A 20,760-nucleotide genomic window follows, 5' to 3' on the forward strand; every position below is an offset into this window, starting at 1 on the left:
CACTCAGAAACGGACACAAAAAGAAGGGGCAAATACATTAGCGTTGACCATAAAAATTCTCCGAAAATCGCTTCCAGGGAGTGTTCTGTTTGGAATACCGCATTCTCTTTGGCCGAGGGCGTCGGCTTGGTTTCCCAAGTCCAATATCGGTCCATTGAGTAGTTCATTCATGCACAGGGCCCGATCTCTCCGCGACCATTAAATGTTGCGTAACTTAATCGGGGCCGTTTTCACACACAGCGGCCGCCCGTGTACATTATTTGCCGACGAGATCTCTGAGACCATTAAATTTTATGACCGGGACTGCGAACGAGAAAGAGACGAACGAGGAGAAGAGACGAAGAAGAGGAAGAACGTGCGCGAACGCGATGGCAATAAATTTAAGAACCGAACGGCTTCGAACATAAATAATAACACAATTCTCGACACTCGGATTAGACATCGCCGAAAATTACTCACGTGTAAATCAGAGAGGTACCAGTTCTGACAGTGTGAGAATTAGATTTGGCTAGTCAGATAGAGGCAGACCTCCAGGTGTGCTTCATTTCTTCGTTTTATCTAGATTTTGTTATCTCAAAAATACAATTCTTGTTCGCCTTTTTTTACTCGATTAGAAAACACAATAATCAAACATGAGATTGTCAGATTTAGTTCCGTTACTCCCGAGAGAATAAGGCTTAGATGCACATTTTCTCCCTTATTATCCCAAGCTTATTATCGACGGATCGTCCGCGTATATCATGTACTAACGCCACGGTGAGGGTCAGCGCCACGCGAACTTTGACCCGCCGTCATCTTCGCCTATTCTATAGGTTCACAACGTCGAGGTCTGTAGTTTCGCGCGCTTAACTACTTCGAGATTTATGTAGACAAACAAAAACGTGCAAAAACGTTGTTTCGTTTTCGTAATTAACGTCAGCATGGGAACCTAGAAGATTAATATTTAAAAGAAATAGAAGTAGCGGATTCGGAAACCGGGCGCCTAATTTTCGCAAACAACCAAGAGGCGAGAATAAAGGAATAACATACGGCAATTTATTTCTTTAGGTGTAAATTAACGCAGTAGGTGACCGTTACAGATTTTCATTAAAATGGTATAATGATTTAATTTTTTTTTAATTTGTAGAATAGACCTAATCTCCTGCTGAGTGTTTATTAACCAAAATATACGTTAACTTATTTAATTAGTTTTAAATTGTTTGAGAGTGTAAATAAAAGAAGAAATATGTTACTACTAAAGTTCAAATGAGTTCGAAAACATTTTTATTTAACTGTTATTTTATATAATATTAATTTAAAAAGTCAAATTGTTCATAAACTGTATCAAAGACCGTTAAAGGTTTTGTTAATTCAAAATAATACAACGAACTAACGTTAGGAATAAAAATTAATGTTTTTTTTATCATATTTCCCCCAGGATATTTTTAGTACAATGCACTACGTTTCAACCTTATTTTACCCGCACTGGTGGCGTTCTGATACGAAAGAAACTTCATTAGAAACAAGTATTCGAGAGCGCATTTCCGTTCAGCGGTACTCATCAAGGTCTTTACGATATCATAAATATCTCGAAAATGATACAATAAAACATACGGTGTGCGTCAAATGTAAACTGTTCAAGATCTCATGGTGACTTAAAGCACATTGATTTTTATTTTTTATTAACCCAAATATTTTAGCGTACAAATAGTACGTCAGAATTGATGTTTCTCCAGAATATGATAACTAAAGTAAGACTATAACTTTTTTTTCAATTCCTCAATGGTCTCCAGCGGATTTGCGTATACTTTAGATTTAAAATATAACCATACAAAGAATTGAAGGGCCATATTCTCGCCATAGCCTCATACAATCAATTACTAAATAAAAAAAAGCAGCAGGAATCAGTCTCCTGACCGGGTTGTCGAAAATTACTGAGAGAATTCTGCAAGCAGAAGTAGAAAAGAAAAGACTACTCCCAATGAATCAATTTGGATTCAGGAATCTCATTAGCACGTCAGTACTTGCCCAGAAGAAAATACATCAGACGATCGCGGTGGTATTAGAATGACTGGACTGAATACACAAAAGACTAGGCTTTAACAGGTAAGCTTATTTTATATCACGAAGAGGGTAGAGATGAAAAGAGAAATCACATACCTAAGAGTAACATTTAACGGGATACTGAACGCCTGAAACCAAACTGCCAAACGATTACTTGCTTAGAGGTTAAGCAGTACAAAATAATCAGCAAATAAGCTATCGTCATAAGAGAACAACCACCGCTTCCAGCAACAACTAAAATAAGGATAATAGACCATAATAACGCTTTAGTTAACATATGAAGTACAGATCGTGAAAAATCACAAGAATGTGCAGAATTTGGAATCTACCTGAGGAACGTACAAATACTGGAAACAATAGGAAAGAAGACACTGTGGGATATGCTACAAGAAAGAAAGTGCAAGTTGGTGAAAAGTTTTAAAGAAAATGGAAGTTTCGGTATGTTTGTCGGATTGTACACCAACCCGACACTACCTTGCTAATGATAATACCTTGCCTTAGATGATGAACCAACGTCATAGTCGAGAGACTGATAAACGTTGGAAAAAGTGGCTTGAATACTTACTAATTAAGAAGAAATAGAATAATGTAGAATTAAATTAATTTATAGATATTATAGTAGAAAACGTATTGTTCACATAAAGTAGATGCAATAATTTTATCATAATTAGCTAGATGTAATATTTCAAATTAACTGGGGGCGGGGTTATATTTGATTCGCACTGTATAGTTACAAATAATTGTTAGTTTTTCTATACCAGCGATTCCCAATAAGGGGTGCCTGGACCCCTAGGGGTCCACTGCCACAATACTAGGGGTCCACGACGCATTTGTGAAAAATAATGTAGGCAAATAAATTATAAAAAAGTAAAAATTTAAACTACAACATACGAAATTAACTAATTATATAGATAGATTATATTAAAGATTAATATTACTATCAGAAGAAATATGTAACGTTTTCTAGGACATTTTGGGTATGTAGGTTGGTAATATTACTCATTTGGGGGATTTTTTTAGTTTCCTATTTTGTTTCTTAGACGAGTTTTGTTTCGACAAAGTAGTCGTTATAAGTTAACTCTTCTTTCTACTTCTGCTTTTAAATCTATAAGTGAAATTAAGTAACCAAACTCAATATTGACATTTTTTCAAGCAACATTTGGTGGGTAGATGTTACAAAGGCGAATACATTTTTACTTTTTTATTATACAGGGTAATGAAACAACAGATAACGTTACTCAAATTAAGTTTTAATTCGAAATGAAAGAATACGTTTTTTTAGATTCAGTTTTGTTTGATTTTCTTCTAATTGGGTTTTGGGCAACAATTACGTGTTAAAACAAAAAGTAGCTGACATATATAGCGCAGAATATTTATCCTTTGGTTTTACAGAATTTTTGTCCTCGGAATCTGGAAAAACACGACCGTAGTGTGTTATGTGCAGCCAGATTGTAGCAAATGATTCTATGAAACCAGCTAAGTTAAGACACCATTTTGAAACAAAGCACCCAAAGTTTCAGCAAAAAAACACATTTTTTTTTTAAAGAAGGAACAACAATTAAAGAACATTCAAAGAAGCGTGTCCAACATTGCCATACCAGCATCAAACAATTTAGTCATAATGATCTCCTTTAAGGTGTGTCAACTAATAGCTCAAAAAGGTAAACCTCATGCTGAAGATCTCATATTACCAGCAACAAAAATTATGGTGTCTGCAATAATTGGCGATAAAGCTGCGAAAGAAATTACACAAACTCCGTTGTCAAACAATACAGTGCAAAGAAGAAATCAAAGTGTGGCAGAAAACATAAAAGATCAATTAATACAAAGAGTTCGTGTATCACCTTGGTTTGCTATACAGTTGGATGAAACAACGGACATAACTAGTCAGGCAGTTTTATTGCACTGTGTGAGATACAAGCATGAAGATGCAGTTCTCGAAGACCTGTCTTTGTAGATTTCTTAATTAACACAACAGCAGAAGAAATTTTTGAAAAATTATTGGGCGAAATGTGTTGCTGTAAGCACAGAAGTTGGTGAAGGCGAGAATTAAGCAACTATCTTCATCTGCAGAGTGGTAACATTGTGCTGTACATCAAGAAGCGTTGGTTACAAAAAGAATTCCTGCAGAATTAAAAGCGGTATTACATGAGTGTATCAAAATAATAAATTTTATTAAAAAGAATGAAAAGCATTGGGGCGACTTTGCGAATTACGTAAAGAAGTCAATGTATTCTTAATGGAAGAACAACATTTCCAATACCATCGCTCTGATAAATTCTCCCCAGAAAATTTAATTAATTCTACATTTATTATCAAACTGGCGTACTTATCCGACATCATTACTCATCTCATTGATTTCAATGTAAAATTACAAGGTGCAGATGTAAATTGTTTTCAGGTAGAAGACAAGATTGAAGCAATTATTTTGAAACTGGAATTATGGGAGAATCGACTCAAAAGAGGAAATGTGGAATCATTTCAAAACTTGTCGACATTTTTAAACATGTCTGAAGATACAGTTCCAAATGAGGAAGCACGACTAATCATGTGTCTAAGAAATCTAAGAAGCACCTTCAGAGAATATTTTCCACTTCCTGACAGAACTAAGGCATGCATTCGCAATCCGTTTACTATTAAAGATAATATGGATTATGGAGTTACCAGTGGAGAGCTTCAAATGGCTTTCAAATAAAAAAAAACCTGTCTGATTTCTGGGCTTACGTTTTCAATGAATCGCGCCGAATTTGGGAAACAAAGCTTTGCAAATTTTGATACCCTTACAACCACATATCTTTGTGAACAATATTTTTCGTCGTTACTTCAAATAAAAAGTAAATCAAGAAACAGATTAATTAATTTGGATCCCGAATTACGCGTTAAACTGTTGAAAAATATACAACCACACTTTGAGAAACTTGTAAAAGAAATGCGAGTTCACCCATCGCTCTAAATTTATTTATTTTTGTACTTTGCGATAATAGTTAAAATATAAAACAAAACATATTATACTTTATGTATAAAACGAACGATTTATTAATTTATCCAGGGGTTTAATTTTTTTATTTAGTAAAGGGGTCCATGGCGAACACAAACGATTTTAGGGGGTCCATAGTTAAATCTAATTGGGAATCGCTGCTCTATACTATCATCAGAAACTGATAACTTTTAATAACCTTGCTTTAATGTGCGTACTCAAAAAACACTTTTGCCTTCTCTTAAGTGATGTTTTGTATCTTATCTCTGATTTGCAATGAGGTTATAAAACAACGCCTTCGAGCTTTGCTGGTCTTTGAGATGTTCTCTTCGTTGGTAAGGCAACGGCAGCAAACATCGAGTGCAGCGCCGGTGGTCCTTTACAACTCCTTGACGTTTCTCGCTTTAAGTGGCCGTCCGTGCGCGATCGTGTAATATGCCGGCGCACGTAGTCGCTTCTTGTGGCCCCGTACATGTGCGTATATATGGAGGAGATAAGCCGTGACGCGTAACGGGACATTTTTTTTATACGGCCACAAGGCACCGACGACGACTCCGTCAGTCGAAAGGAAATGCTCGAGCACCGTATGAAAAGCAAAAGGGAAACGTTTCTGCTTCCTCTTTCAGAAACACGCCCGCTACTATCTTTATCCGGCGAATGTGGGAAAAGAGTTAATGTTCAGAAAATATTTTATAGTATATATTAAATTTTTTCTCACAATCGAGTAGGCTAAGAAAGTTTCTAAAAGAAGTTTTTCCAGAAATCGAACAGTATTAAATCTGTTGGATTCCAATAATCTTGTTGAAAATTGTTAGGATTCCTGGTTGGAAAAGACGTTGTCAGGGATGTTTTTTTTTCTTGAGCTTTTAAACGGGTAATAATTAGATGAACAACTCTATAAAGCTGTAATACCAGCGCGTTACGGCGATAACAGTAATTTATTACAGTCTATTAAAGAGAGATTAGTCGTAAATAGTGCTGTGCACCCGTCTAAAGATGGCAAATCCGTTAGGTTCGTTTTGCTCTCGCCGACGACGTTTCTGCTGTGACAACGATGAAGAAGACGATGGCTACGGCAAATTGTGATGCCGCCGGACAAACGCTTTTTCGCTGTCTTTCTAATTTCATCCGATCGTGATTTAACCGTCGACGACCTATCGGCCCATTTCGAAGGGTTCACTATGTCAAGATCAATTATTCTTTGAACCATAACCAAGACAATCACCCATCCTTTATATTTCACATTTTTTCAGCTATAAACAGCAAATTATTACATAAAAAATCTTCTATACTTATTCAAAAAAACTTTTGAAAATCTTTAATTATAGTCTAATTACAAAATGTGTTAAAAGAACTTTGAATATTTAAATAGCTAAGCGGGTCACCTTCCTATTATATTTATTTGACAATAAATCCAGATGTTACCCAATGAAAGCGTTTAAAACAGCTGTTATCATGACAACAATCCTTTAGTTAGCGTAATAGGAAGATGGTAAAGTAGCCCGAGATACGCTATTTATTCATTGTTGATTCCAACATGAGAAGCAAAACGTGTTCTAAGTGAATAAGGTACTATTTATTGTGACTACGGATTTCAACGTAACATAACTTGACAATGTCTACACTTTGTGTTAAAGATGTAAATCTCGATGTAACGGAATAATATAGGGGAGATACAAGGTCAAGACAGAATATTTAGTTGTTTTCTTTCTTTGCCCTTTTGATGTTTCCAAAGGCCGGGCTAAGTAGCCAACAAAAGAATTCAACAATGAATAAGTTTGGATCAGAAGTCTTCAATGCTAATCAAACCATAGCGGTTTTAAAATCCGAATTAAACCTGGTAATATACATTAATGATTTATAACGCAATTTCCAATTTGGGTTCATTAAGTTGTGTAATTGCATAATCGGTACGGTCCTGGATATTGAGAAATACATCTCAACGACAAAATTGAAAGGTGGATGGAAGAAGCAAATCTGAAAGGTGATCTCGGGACAGACCGAGAAAACAGAGACAGACCAAAAAATTTTTCAACATCACCATGGCAAAACTGCCCTCGTCAATTCTCGGTTTTCCTTCACCATGTTAGATGAGTCTCAGGTTCGGGACGCTCTTGCAAAAACGCGCTCTACAAGTGTTGGTGCTGACGATGTTAGTGTTAGGCAACTCCTTCCCATCTTGGACATAATTACTCCACCATTACTTCATATCTTTAATTTCTCCATAGAGTCTTCGCCCTTTCCTGCAATTTGGAATCAGGCCTGTGTTGTTCCCATTCCTAAGATTAAGTGCTCTACGATACTTTCCGTATTATCTAAGGCACTTGAACGCTTGGTGTACAATCAAGTGCAGGATTACCTTGATGAGCATAAACTAATTACAGACTATCAATCTGGTTTCCGACCACGCCACAGTACCACATCGGCACTCATCAAGGTTACTGCTGATATTAAGCGTAACTGTGACGATCGACGAATAACCTTGTTAGTTTTGCTGGACTTCAGCAAGGCATTTGATGCTGTGGATCATAGCCTACTGGTGTCGTCTCTCTCTGCTATGGGCTTTGCCCCTGAGTGCGTTACTTGGTTTAGGTCATACCTTTCTCAACGTTCCTTTTGTGTGCGTGACACTTCATCTTCTTCTTCTGTGTTTCAAAGTCATAGTGGTGTGCCTCAAGGAAGTGTATTGGGTCCATTACTCTTTTCAATTTTTATAAACAGTGTCATCAAATTCATTTCATGCAATTATCACATATATGCCGATGATCTTCAAATCTATACATCAACAACTGTGTAAATGTTTTGGCCTGAGTTTGAATATTGCCAAGACACAAGCTATAGCATTCGATTCAAAACCTTTACTTGCAAAATTTTACTCTTTCAATGATACGCAACTGATACTTGGTGACAATGTTATACATTTCACCAATACGGTTAAAAACTTGGGGATGACAATGGACTCAGCGCTGTCTTGGCGGTGTCAAATTCAGTCTGTCTGTAGGAAGGTCTATTTTTGTTTTCATTCCTTGCGTAAACTTGGTTGTTTCCTTCCCCTTGCTGTCCGTCGTAATCTTTGTTACTCATTAATACTGCCCCACATAGATTATGCTGATGCAGCGTATCCCTACCTAACAATTGCCCTCCGTAACAAATTGGAAAGACTGCAGAACAATTGACAACAATTGACCTGGGTAAGTACGACCATGTGACGCAATATCGAAATCACCTTCATATGTTGACTGTAGAAAAGCGCAAATCCTTCCGTATACTGGCTACATTATATAAAATACTTTTTCTCGGACCCCAGTATACTTGTACACGAACTTTCAATTCATGTCGTCTCGTGGTCTGCCTACTAGACTACTAGCACAGTCTGATACCTTACTCATATTTCCCATTCATCGCACCGAGAGATATCATGGATCTTTCACGGTGCAGGCTATAAAGCTTTGGAATAGTTTACCCACGGAAATACGCAACACTCGGAGTTTTCTAACATTTAAGGTCTACTTAAGGGATTATCTATTAACACTGCAATTATCTTAATCTAACTCTTGATGTCACCTACTTCTCTTCTCTTTTCCTTTTTTTTTTCTTTTCTTTTTTTTTCTCCTCTCTATCAACTGTACTCGTTGTGTTTCTTCTTTTTCTTTTCCTTTTCCTCTGCTCCTTTTCTTCTTTTTACTTAAATGTTGAAATATTTAATAATGCCATATTGATTATTCTTTTTTTTACATATATTGCTGGTTGGGTCTTTTGGAAGACATCGCTCTTGGCGATAAACTGACCTTTTGCCAACATACACTATTAACTAATTCATTTATTTATGTATAAAAAAATAATCCATTTATGTAATTAATTAATTAATTCATTTTATGCAAAGACAATAAAAAGAGGGGAGTTGAAGCCGATAAACAAATTCATCACCAACAATTGTTTATCTAACAACTTTTTTTATTTCAGCCTTCTATTTTTCAGATTATTTATAAATAGTCTTTGCCTTTTAATTTAAATTATTAATTTCTTCTTAATTCCTCAAAATAAGGTCGGAGTGATTTTTTCACTTTTTCTGACACAATTCTAAATAACCCTAATAACACATTTAGACATAAAATTTCTTTCCTAAAAATTTGATTTATTGTACCCTTCTATTTTTATACATTATTCAAAAACAAAGACTTTTAACTTTAATTTATGGTATTAATCAATTCATAACTTTTCAAAATACAGTCGTAGTGATTTTTTTGAAATTTTTATGATTTCTGACAAAACCCGAATTAACGAGATTTATACAAGATTGTTTTTCTTCTTTTCCCTTTATTTTTACTAATAAAATAAAAGTCTTAAAGAAGTCATTAAAGAGTTCTTTAAAGAGTCTTAAAAATAGAGTCAAGAGCTTTTCAAATTAGATTTTTTTCTAGAAAATGTTTTCAGTAATAATGGTTTCCATAATATTAAACTCTGACCTTAAGGGGACATATCACTTAAAAAGGTATAGAAACAGAAAGTAACAGCGGAAATGTTGACGAAAGTCGTAGAGGAGGCAAAACAAGAGTTCCAGGAGATAAGATTCCTTACTTTTGGAACGTTGAACAGGAATCGGCGATATTACATGCGGCAGTAATATGGAGACGAACCATAATTTTGATTGGCCTCCTCATTCACCAGATCTTAATCCTATAGTCTATTATTGTTGGGATTTTTACACGAACTGTTCCACTCTATAAACAAATCTCTTTGAGTAGTTCATCAAATCAAGGGGTATCGTTTGCATATTTAGACATTTCTTTCTATATTGATTTTATCATTAGATGTAATGAGTTTTGATTCTATGTTTTCTTCCGTTCAGTTAATTAACAAGTTTGTGTTGAGATTAGCTAAAAACTATGATTAAAGATACTAAAACACAGAGTTACTTGAATGATTTATAAGTAAATGCAAAGTGATTTTCAATTAAGATATTTTTGCTAAAAACTGGTAAAAACTACTATTTTTAATAATTAATCTTAATCGATTAAATTGAAAATCGAATCAAAGAAAAGTAATTAATAATATGTGAAATTTTTGAAAAATTCTTCGTTGTAATGAAATTATAAATTTAAATGATGAACTATTGAAATATTCTGGTTTTTATTGATTCCAGTATAAGCAAGTTCCAAGGTGCAATTTTACCGTTGATCAAGATTCCTCGAAATCTCTTGGCGGTTTTGCTTTCGAGTGACGACGTCAGCGTCGTCTGAAAACGGCGTCGTTATCCCCCGACGGCGCTCTGGAAATAACGGTAAAGAAGTGCGAGACCAACCCGGTTTCACTTGCGGTAGGTAAAATAGCCGGTTCTTTTACGAAGACCCCCTTCGACGGATGATAAGAAGAGAATTAGTGCACGATACTTCATTTATAAAAGTATAATGTATTCTTTTTTTCTTATTTGACTGGAATTGGTCCGCCGCCGCTTCTTCAATCACCGGAATAATGCTGCTTCTTTGGGTGCTTGCGGCTACAATTGAAGCGTGGTGCTCTTCGTGTTTACTTTTATTTCCTCCGCTTCGATTCGCTCGGAAGGCGTATAGCGTGCGCGAACAAATAATATGGTGTCCACTTAAATTAATTGACCAATTTGCCATGAACCGTACTTGATTTTCCAGTTCATTTGCTAATGGTAGAAAAATTTCATTAAATTAGACGTATAAATTAAACGAAGAAATTAAACTTGGAATTCGTTTTTAGATACATCTTTTGTTATGTCGTGACAAAACGTTACAATCTATTTTGCAACAAGGAAGATTCTCAAACAATTTTGGTGCAGCAGACCGTATCTAGTTCTCACGAAATGAAACTGAACGCTATATCTTAAATATAACGGATAAATCACAAGGGAATCTTCAAAGATTTCAGCAATCAAGATTTGATTTATAACAGTTTAGTACTTGATTTTCAAAATATATCATCATTTATGTTAAAGTAAAACCTACGCGAAGGATATCTTGCCAATCTAAAATGATATACGACAGGTGATTGCATCAGGTAAGTTAACATCAAAGAGACTCAAAACGGTGCGGAATTTATTGGGCTGTTTAGTTCGGACAGGATCGTTATTTATCTTTACTGCGGTCGTTCTTACAACCCGTTCGTTCGTCTCTCCCAGAGGTACAAATCGACGGCTACACAAAAGAACAAATACAATAATAGACATCCAAACGTATCTATTGATGTGGAATATTTAGATAATTAAACACCTTTTGTTAGGCCCCTATGGCTGCACCCGAAAAGAATACTATATAAAAAGAGAGGATTCAAATAACGCATGAATTAAGTGGGATATCTTACGATTAGTGTAAAATCATCAATCAAAACTGTTCGCCGTTTGATGTATGGATGAATAGTCAATTTTAACCCAGTTAAAATCTTTTGCTAACCAGATTTTATAGTGATTTGTTGACATCTGTTCTATACTAAGCGAGTACCACTTTAAATCCGTTCGAAATTAATGACCCTAATACGTTATTATGATCTCTTCGTAGAAACACTTCATTTACGTTTTAATGATTAGAAACCATGAGTTGTAAATGAAAATCTAATTAGATTCATTTTATAATACTAACAGATAAAAAAATACAACAATAATAGAATCTTTCTTTAAACACAATTACTTTAAAAAATTAACCCTTCAAAAGAAGTACTATAAATTTATTTACCACCATAAAAGGTGGAACAAATGTAACCAAGAACAAGAACTAACCTGCCTGCGTAAATCCAATGCGAAGGGTGAACAAGAAAAGAGCCATTAGTACCAATGTTGAAGAAGTTACCTCTTCAGCACGACGACACTTGAAAAACGCGTCAAGTCGCGACTTTGGAGGACGCATGTTGGCGGACGGCCGCCTCTGGTAGGACTGAAGAGCGGGTTCGTAGCCGAAGAACACGGTCCGGAGGATCGGCGGCGACGCGGTGGCGGCGACGGCGGCATCGACGTCCATTTGTTATGGCCGTGGCGGTGCCAGTGTTTTATGTTCAGCGACGACGTCGTTGTCGTCGTTTTAAGAACGAAGTAGAAGAAGGGCCCGTGAGAAAAACCGAACGCGAATCGTCTTCCCCGAACCTCGACCTCCTCGAACATAATCAAACCAAACGAAAGAGGAAGTTTAATCAAGGATTTTATATCGTAAATAATCGAGTCTAGTTGGATTAATATCATCAATTTTGATTTTGTTGCTGTAAAGCTAGATTAATTGTTATTTAAATTAGTAATGAGGATTCAAGACCAAATATTACAGATGATTTGTGTAAGCCTGGAATATATTGAAAAATTAACTTGATACTTCATGAATTTACCTTTCCTTGTTAAAAAATTAATCAAAATAGAGGTTTATCTCTTTTTTTTTGCAAACTTACAAACTTTCATTACATAGCGTCGGCGTCGGTTCTAATTTTGCTCTGAACACATTTTTCTTCTCAATTTTACAGCTTCAAAATTAAATTATAAATATTATAATGAAAAATCGTTTATCTATTAATCTCTTACGTACCAATATTTTGAACTTATTTTGATACTTTTACCTATACCCATATGGATATCAGTATTGTTGTTTAGTCAAATCAACATTGTGAACACAGCCCAATGGTTATTAATGTCGAATGATTATAATATTTAATACATAATTGTTATCTTGTTTAAGAGAAAAGCGTTAAAACAACAAAAAGTGGTAATAGTGCCCACGAAACAGGTCAATTTCAAAAAAAAATCCAAAATTTTCATTGAATTATAAAATGATGTAAAGTTATTATTATTATTATTGCTGCCGGGCTGAGGGGAGCGGCCGCTCTCGTTACCGCGACCTATAAGTTCTATTGTAACTTTAGCCCTCCAAAAGTTTAGGGCAAATGTAGATCCTTGATGAACCTTAGTATTGCCCTGAGGTCTTGAACCTTTATGTCGGTAGGTGTCAAGAGAGTTTTACCGAAAATTTTGTGTCTTAGTCGGCTGTTTCTGGCTCATCGTTGCAAAGTCTACAAGTTTGATTCTCAGCTTGTCCAATGTGGATGAGGTGATATTTTAAGGGCGCATAGCCGAACGTCCTTAGATCCCCTTTGCTGAGGCATAAAACCTCTTTGGTTTTGTTTTGCGACGGAGTTATTCTACTCTTCGCTACTCCACTGTGACCTGGAAGTTCTTTCCAGCGTAAGGTTACCTTTGAGACCTCCCAACTGTTGATTAAATAATCAACAGTTGGGAGGTCTCAAACAAATGTTTTAGGTGGCTTTTTTGTAGTCCACAACAAGGTTGGGGTCCAATAAAGGGCATGTTCGCTGCCTCTCTGGCCAGCTTGTCCGCTTTCTCATTGCCCTCAATGTTGCAGTGACCTGGAACCCACCATAGGGTAACATCTTTACCCCTAGCGAGTTCTCTCAGGTTGCTGATACACTCTCTGATCAGTGTTGAGTCACACCTGTAGGCCTGAATTGCCTTTAAGGCGGCCCGACAGTCTGTGAAAATTTTTATGGATGCACCTTTCTGTCCCTTCTGTAGGTTCAAAGCGGTGCAAAAGTTTATAGCAACAACTTCTGCTTGGAAAATTGTTATGTCCGAGCTGAGGGGTAGTATAATGTGGCAATTTGGTCCACTGATGCCCATACCTATTCCGGATCTAACTTTCTTTGAAGCATCGATGTACCAGGCTAGAGCTCCTCTTTTTAGTTGAGGCTCACCCTTCGCCCAATCATCCCTGCTTCTAAATATGACCTTATACGGCTGGTTGAAATTGTATTCTGTCGGTATAAGGGCCGTTTTAATTTCAATCAGGTGATTTAGACATGGGTCCTTGAGTATTTCGAGGTGTCCTCTGAGGTTACACCGCATCACCTTGAGTGAAGAAACGTTTTCAGTGATAAGGCACTTGAAGATGCTTCCTTTTGTATACAGGATGTCCGGTATCTTATATATGTATAAATGGAGTGGTGTGAGACCGAGCAGGGCTTCAAAAGCAGCCGTCGGACAAGATCTCATTGCACCCGTTATATTAAGACATGCTTACCACTGGATTTGTGCCAGCTGTTGTTGTGCTGTCTTATGTTTTGTTTTTGGCCACCAAACCAATGAGGCGTAGGCGACCATGGGTCTGATTATCGCTACGTAGGCCCAATGAGCCATTCGTGGTTTGAGACTCCAGGTCCTTCCTAGGAGTCTGCGGCAGATCTGGTTTGCGATGATGGCCGTTTTCCTTACCTTATCTAAGTATGAGTTCCAGTTTAGTTTACTGTCTAGTATTACCCCTAGGTGTTTAACTTCTGTTTTGAGGTTAATAGTTCTGCTTTCAATGGAGGGTGCTTTTATTTGTAGCTTCCTTCTCCGAGTGAAAGAGATTATTTCGAGATTTTATTTGGATTGATGCTGAGCCCATTGCTTCTACATCAAGTACCGGTGAGTAGTAGGGCTTTCACCTCGGATTGTGATCACCATGTCATCAGCATACCCCTGAATCTTGAATCCAATTTTTGTTAGGGTGTTCATCAAGTCATCAACTACCAGGCACCATAGTAGAGGTGATAGCTCCCAGACTGGCTGTGATCTGCTGACTTTTCAACATGGCTATACACCATTTAATTGTCGACGGATGTTTATCTTTTACGTTTAGAGCCTTCTCTATGGATTTATAGGAGGTATTATCAAAAGCATCCTCTATGTCTATGAAAGCACATAGGGCTACCTCTTTGGTTGCAATTGCCTCCTCTAAAGTACAAGTCAAAGCATGGAGAGGAGTAATTGTTGATTTTGCTTTCTGGTAAGCATGTCGGCTAGGGTGGAGTGGATTAGTCACAAGCACTCCATTCCTAAGGTATTGATCAATTACCTTTTCCATCCTTTTGAGGAGAAATGAAGTTAGGCTAATTGGTCTGTATGTCTTGGGGCTCGGCGTTTGAACGCCTACCACCTTTAGGTATGAAGACCACCTTTACTTTGCTCCATAGTGTGGGTATATAGCTAAGGCTGTAGCTAGCTATACAAGTATATAACAAGTATTTACCGTCAAAAGGGAATTCAATTCTTGAAGAAAACTTGGAGGCATGTCACTTCTATTTATTATGTTACAGAGAAGATTCTTAGAGGATATGTCGTGTTCACTTGTTAAACTATTGTTAAATTATACAAAATAAACGTTAAAACTATTAAAAACTCTTTTTACATTTAAACAATTGCAGATGCAAAGTTTTTAGAACTAGGATGTTCGAAATGATTACAAAATAATCTTTTTGACTATACAATAAAACTTAATCAACAGCGCTGTAAGAATGTCAAAATAAGTACCGGACAGAAGAATTAAAAAAGGAAATTACATTTTACAATGGCGCGAATTTTAAATTAACATTGGATTTTAATTTATTAAAAACTTCTATAAAAATGTGTATTTCCGTTGGTTTCAGTAAATTCATTTAACATCTTATCTTCTTCGTAGTATTTATGTCTGAATATTTCCCATTCTTCATACAGACCAGACTTGATTTTGGAATGTTATGTGAAAGTGTTATTGTGTTTGTAGAATGTGTTGTTGATACTATATGTTTATTTTTCCGTAAAATTTTCATCACGTCGGTCGTAATGAATTAGGCATTAGCGCAAACTTTAAACCAATAGTGTAGCAATTGAAGTTTGTTTGCGGTTATATCGCTTTAATTGTTGGATGGGGATTTAAAAATTCTGTTCAACAATGTAGCTATGTTAAAAGTGACCGTTTTGGCATTTATGCTGTTTTGGCTTAGCAACGTCGAGATGTTAGATGCTACTTTTCAGTTACGGATTCGGTAAATGTCATACCTGGTAAAATGTTGCAACGCAATGATAATCACATACACTGAAGGAAGTCGAAAAGTGTATGCGGTACGCAAGACACTTTTACCACCGAGCATGCAGGATAATAACCACTTCTCTCGAAAATAATTGCAATTGATGAATTTTTGGCTCGGGTATACGAACCGAAACTCAAACGTCAGTCACAGAATAAAAACATGCCAGATCATTTGAAAGTAGAAGATTTCTTCTCACATGAGATAACAGTGACAGCAGCTTGGTAGGAGACTTATTGCTGATGTTGGTACAACTTGGTATAATCATAATTCTACTATATGATTTTGACATACCAAAGGTAAACGAAATAATGCAGCCTATCATCGGTATGCGACACGACAGCAAATAGCAAATAGCAAATACTCCTCCCTGGTAAACGTACAAATCTCACTTAACAAAGCTTTTCATTGAGATCTTCTTTCGCTCAACAACAATTACCATCATTGTATTTACCGTAATAGTCCATATGTCGTGTTTAACTTCAAACATACGCATACTAGCATGGTAACTGTAGAGTAGTGTGTTGCTATCTGAGCATAGTAGGCAGGACCAGGAAAACTATAAACTGAAACTGTGTAAAAAAACAACCAATCCAAACTTTACCCTACCTGGTCTGTATGAAAAATGAAACATACCCACGAGAAAGATTACAAAAGAGACAATAAGAAAGGTAAAGAGAGAGATCCCGAATTACACGAAAAGAAAGCATCGAGGAACGAGCAGGGAAATGACGTAATATCATGCAGGAAGTCTGGGTATTAGCAAGGCAGAAGAACAATTACTACAGGGGACGTCCAATATCCAGCCTCGGCGCCGTAAGGCTTAATTGAAATTGAAAGAGAAGCAGAAGAAACTCACCTTGAAACTGCTCGCCAATTTTTGTCCATAATTAAATGAAAGAAAATTCTTTATGATGAAAAATTTTATTTGAAATAGATGCTACAATCGTTTCGTTAAAAAAAACGTCTTCAGATACAACTATAAATTATTATATTATAAATTAAATATAAATTACAAATTTTAGCATCAGATATATAAAATATTTACTGTCAAAGTTTAACTAAAAAAAGTTGGGACACGGCATCAAAATGAACATAACAAGCTTCAACAAATTAAAAATCGACATATCTTACGAACTTATCACGTTAATATAAAGACTGAATTGAAACAAGTTGAAATTATCAAAAATAAAAATTAAAATATTAAAAAATTCAAATAACAAAAAGATTTCTGTCCAGTCCAGGACAAGAACCCGGCTGTTACAGTTCTGCTACTGTGTCATATACAAAACAGTGTCTTTACTAATATTCAGCACTTATTTTATCAAATAGTTTATCAATACCAAAGGAAATTCAGTGTTAACGTTAGAACTTAATAACGTTACTATTGGAACCGTTCTTTTACCCCTCAGACTTGATAGTATTAAGGTGGGTTCATGCAACGTGTTTTAGTCGTAGTTATTCAGATTCAGATTTATTGGTGTCACAGAACATTACATTCATTACACAAGTCACATAAAATACAAACAAAATACAATAACAATAGCATACACATATGTATAATAAAATTAAAATAATTAAATATATAAATAAAATAATTCAAATATGTAGTAAGATATGTATATTAAAACATGTTATGTAAAGTCAAAGTCTTCTACGGAATAAAAGGCACGTCTAAGCAAGTAGTCTTTTATTTTAGTGTTAAAATGTTTCACTGGAAGATCCCTTACATCTTGTGGCAATTTAGTATAAAGTGACGGCCCAAAATGGTTGACAGCGTTTCGACCTCTAGCCACTCTTGTAAAAGGGGTTCTGATATTTTGGTGCGATCGTACGGTGTGATTATGCACACTCTGAACTGTTTGGTATCTTGAGAGATTACTTTTTAAATATATTAAAGTTCTATATATATATATAGACATGGAACTGTCATTATATTGTGACTTACAAAAAAATCCCTCACATCATCTCTATACTGCAATCCCATGATAATACGTATAGCCCGTCGTTGCAATTTAAAGATTCTGTGCATGTGGTAAGAATGACCCCATGATATTATAGCATACGATGCAACAGAGTGAAATAAAGAAAAATAAATCAGCAACATCAGTTTTGTACTGATTTTACTAAATAAATTTCTTAGGAGATAAGTGGTATTGGTATAGTCGTAAGACTGGAAAGTTAAGGTATTGTGTTATACTAGTACTGTTCATGCAACACCTTACGACTAAAATGGTTTTTGTTCTAGTCCCAAGAGTTGCCCAACTTTTAACTTCTTAAAGCTAAATCAATCGGTCGTAACGTGACACATGCGCACTTTTCTTTCTTGTGTCCTTGTAATATAGCAGTGTTTTGTTTTATTTTATAAATTGAGGTTAGGTCAGTTAGGTTTTGTATTTTATTGTATTAAGGTTGTTGTGCGTTATTGTTTCGACAATTATTTCATTGGAATCAAATGCGGACCAAATTGACTCAAAATTATGCGTTTTTCTAAAAACCTGATTTAAATAGAGGGATTCAATACGCAACTTTTTTGTCTCTTGACATTTTCTCCTAAAATTGTTGAGTTTGATCACAAAAATAAGTTGTATAGTTTGAATTTTAATTCATTTTTGAATGGGGCCGTTACACTCAATCGAATAGAAAGACCGTCTTTCCAAAAATCGATAAACTATGTAAAAATAGACGAATTGGTAACATTTTCAGGTCCTAAAATTGATTAATTTTTGCAATAATTAATATTAAAATTCAAAATCCCCTCTATAAAAGCTTTGGTGACGTTTAAGAGGTTTTAAGACACAAACGTGCATCGTTCGGATCTCTTCTTCTAGCGCATACGATTCTCGTGGCATCTCGCTCATGCACCTGTTATTGATTTTTATTTCAACAAACCGCGTGCAAAACGACGGTGACGTCTCCAACGTTTTTCCAAATTTTCATTATTTTGGTTTGGAAAAACTAAAGCCCACTTTGAAAAATAAAAAATTATAGAAGTCTTTTTGCTAAACTATCATCTATATTATTTCTTCTGTAATCGTAATTAGTTTGTATTCCATGGAGTTGGTTTCTTTTATGGCCTATGTTGTGGAGAGCTCAGATTTTATTGTTTCTTTGACTATTTGTATAATGTTTCCTACATTTGACTTGAATGCTTCAGTGCTTCGTTAGTGATTTGTTATTTATTTATTATTTTGCGGGTATCTTCTATGGCTACAAATTGTACTTATTTTTATTTTTGTCGTCTTGGTCGTTTTGTTTGGCTACGCTTGTTTTGGTTTTGTTGTTAACTCTTTAAATTTATTTTCCCGTTTTTGTTGATATATTTCTTCAATTTTATTTTCTCCTAGTTTGAATTTTAGCTCTATGGCAACAGTAGTTTCGACATCGATTATTCATTCCATTTTCCAAGTCTCTTATACCGTTTTTCAGGCTGTGTTTTTATTATTTGTGCATTTGTTTATCACCATTTATCCTATGATTCTCACAAAACATTTTAAGGGTGTGTTTTCTTTTTCTTGTTTGTTTGATATATTAGATATTGTGTTTAAACGTATATTTACATGAAAGAAAATGTAAGAATATTAAAATACCACATTGAAATAAAAAATGTAATACTTCACATTTCACACTTTGTAATTTTCTATAATAAAAATTACTAAAATTGTTTATTGTTTCTTAATTGTTCTTTGGTTGAATGTGTGAATATATTTTAAAAGAAAAATTATGTAACAATCGAAAAGCAATCTTCCGGAGTGAGAAAGATAGCAAGATCTTAAAGAACCTGACCGTCTTCGTGTGTGCGACCTCGTGAATACATAATCGATTTTTTCGGCAGAGTTCCAGGCGGGCGGTCCCGCGAATGCGTGTAGTTGACAAGTGAGCTAAGAGATATGTCAGGTGTATTCCTTGAAAAGCTGTAAACTTGTTCTTCGACCTGGGGGCCCCACCCCGTATACTCTTTACCGCGTCGCTCCCAAATCTCTCTTCTTCTTTCACTTCTCTTCAGAACAGCTCTTGTTGTGCTTGGACCTTGCAAACCGATTTCGCCTCTCTTTGTTTTGACATCACCAGATCCTCTATATCCATTTAGCTAATTATACAAGCACGGGCGCAATTACCGGTTCGTTTCGTTTCTTTCATCTTTTTTTCTTCTTTCTTTCTTTGTTAATGAACTAGCGGCTTTTTTTCTCTTCTACTTCCGAAGTGTTGGTGGACACACCTTAACTTTTCAAGATTTTTTTCTTATTTTATGTCGAAGAAATAAAAAAAGTTTTCTATTTATACCATCGAAGGTAGTTGTTAGAACGATCCTGTACGTAGATCTTGTTGTTTGTAAAAGAAAAGAACTAGTTGAAGAAGGGTTACACGCTAAGGATCGACCGTCCATTCATCTGACACAACGATCGGGCTACGAAGACCATCAGTAGAAGAGATAAACAACAACGGCAGCGAGAGAACCACCGCTTCGAATCGTTGATGCTGCCTTCGAACGGGTCTGAAGGAGTTATTGTTCTTCGTTAATTTGACGTTTCGATTACCTAGAGACCGGACAGATAGTATTGGGATTTAATCGCTCGTTGATTTCTTGTATTAGTTTTTTGAGACGAAACTAAAAAAAATCACAAAAAAAAATTAAAATCAATTAAAGAGTATTATATATATTTATATATAAAGAAATCTAACATTTAAAGAGAAAATTTTATTCTTTTTTTGATCGTTTTTTTTTCTTTATTTCATCTTCCTCATCGTGCTGACTTCTTGCGATCGCGGGAGCGATACAATTTTTCACTGTCAGCAAAACCGGCTTGATTTATTGACAAGGCGGCTTTCGACAAAAGGAGGTCCTGTATTTCGATTTTCCTGTGCGCGGTTTCGTTTCGGAACAGCACCAAAGGAGAGAA

General features: G+C 35.6%; 1 protein-coding gene across 1 annotated transcript in view; it reads right to left on the bottom strand.

The window, feature by feature from the left end:
* Nucleotides 1-11,952, bottom strand: part of LOC111418999 (uncharacterized) — a 28,460-nt gene extending 16,508 nt beyond the window's left edge. The window contains exon 1 of the mRNA XM_023051741.2: nucleotides 11,760-11,952. Within this exon, the coding sequence (XP_022907509.1) occupies nucleotides 11,760-11,886 (127 nt within the window). The 5' untranslated portion in view covers nucleotides 11,887-11,952. The remainder of the gene's footprint in view (nucleotides 1-11,759) is intronic.
* Between the last annotated feature and the right edge of the window lie 8,808 nt (nucleotides 11,953-20,760).

This window comes from Onthophagus taurus, chromosome 1 (assembly GCF_036711975.1).
Source record: "Onthophagus taurus isolate NC chromosome 1, IU_Otau_3.0, whole genome shotgun sequence".
Taxonomy (NCBI): Eukaryota; Metazoa; Arthropoda; class Insecta; order Coleoptera; family Scarabaeidae; genus Onthophagus; species Onthophagus taurus.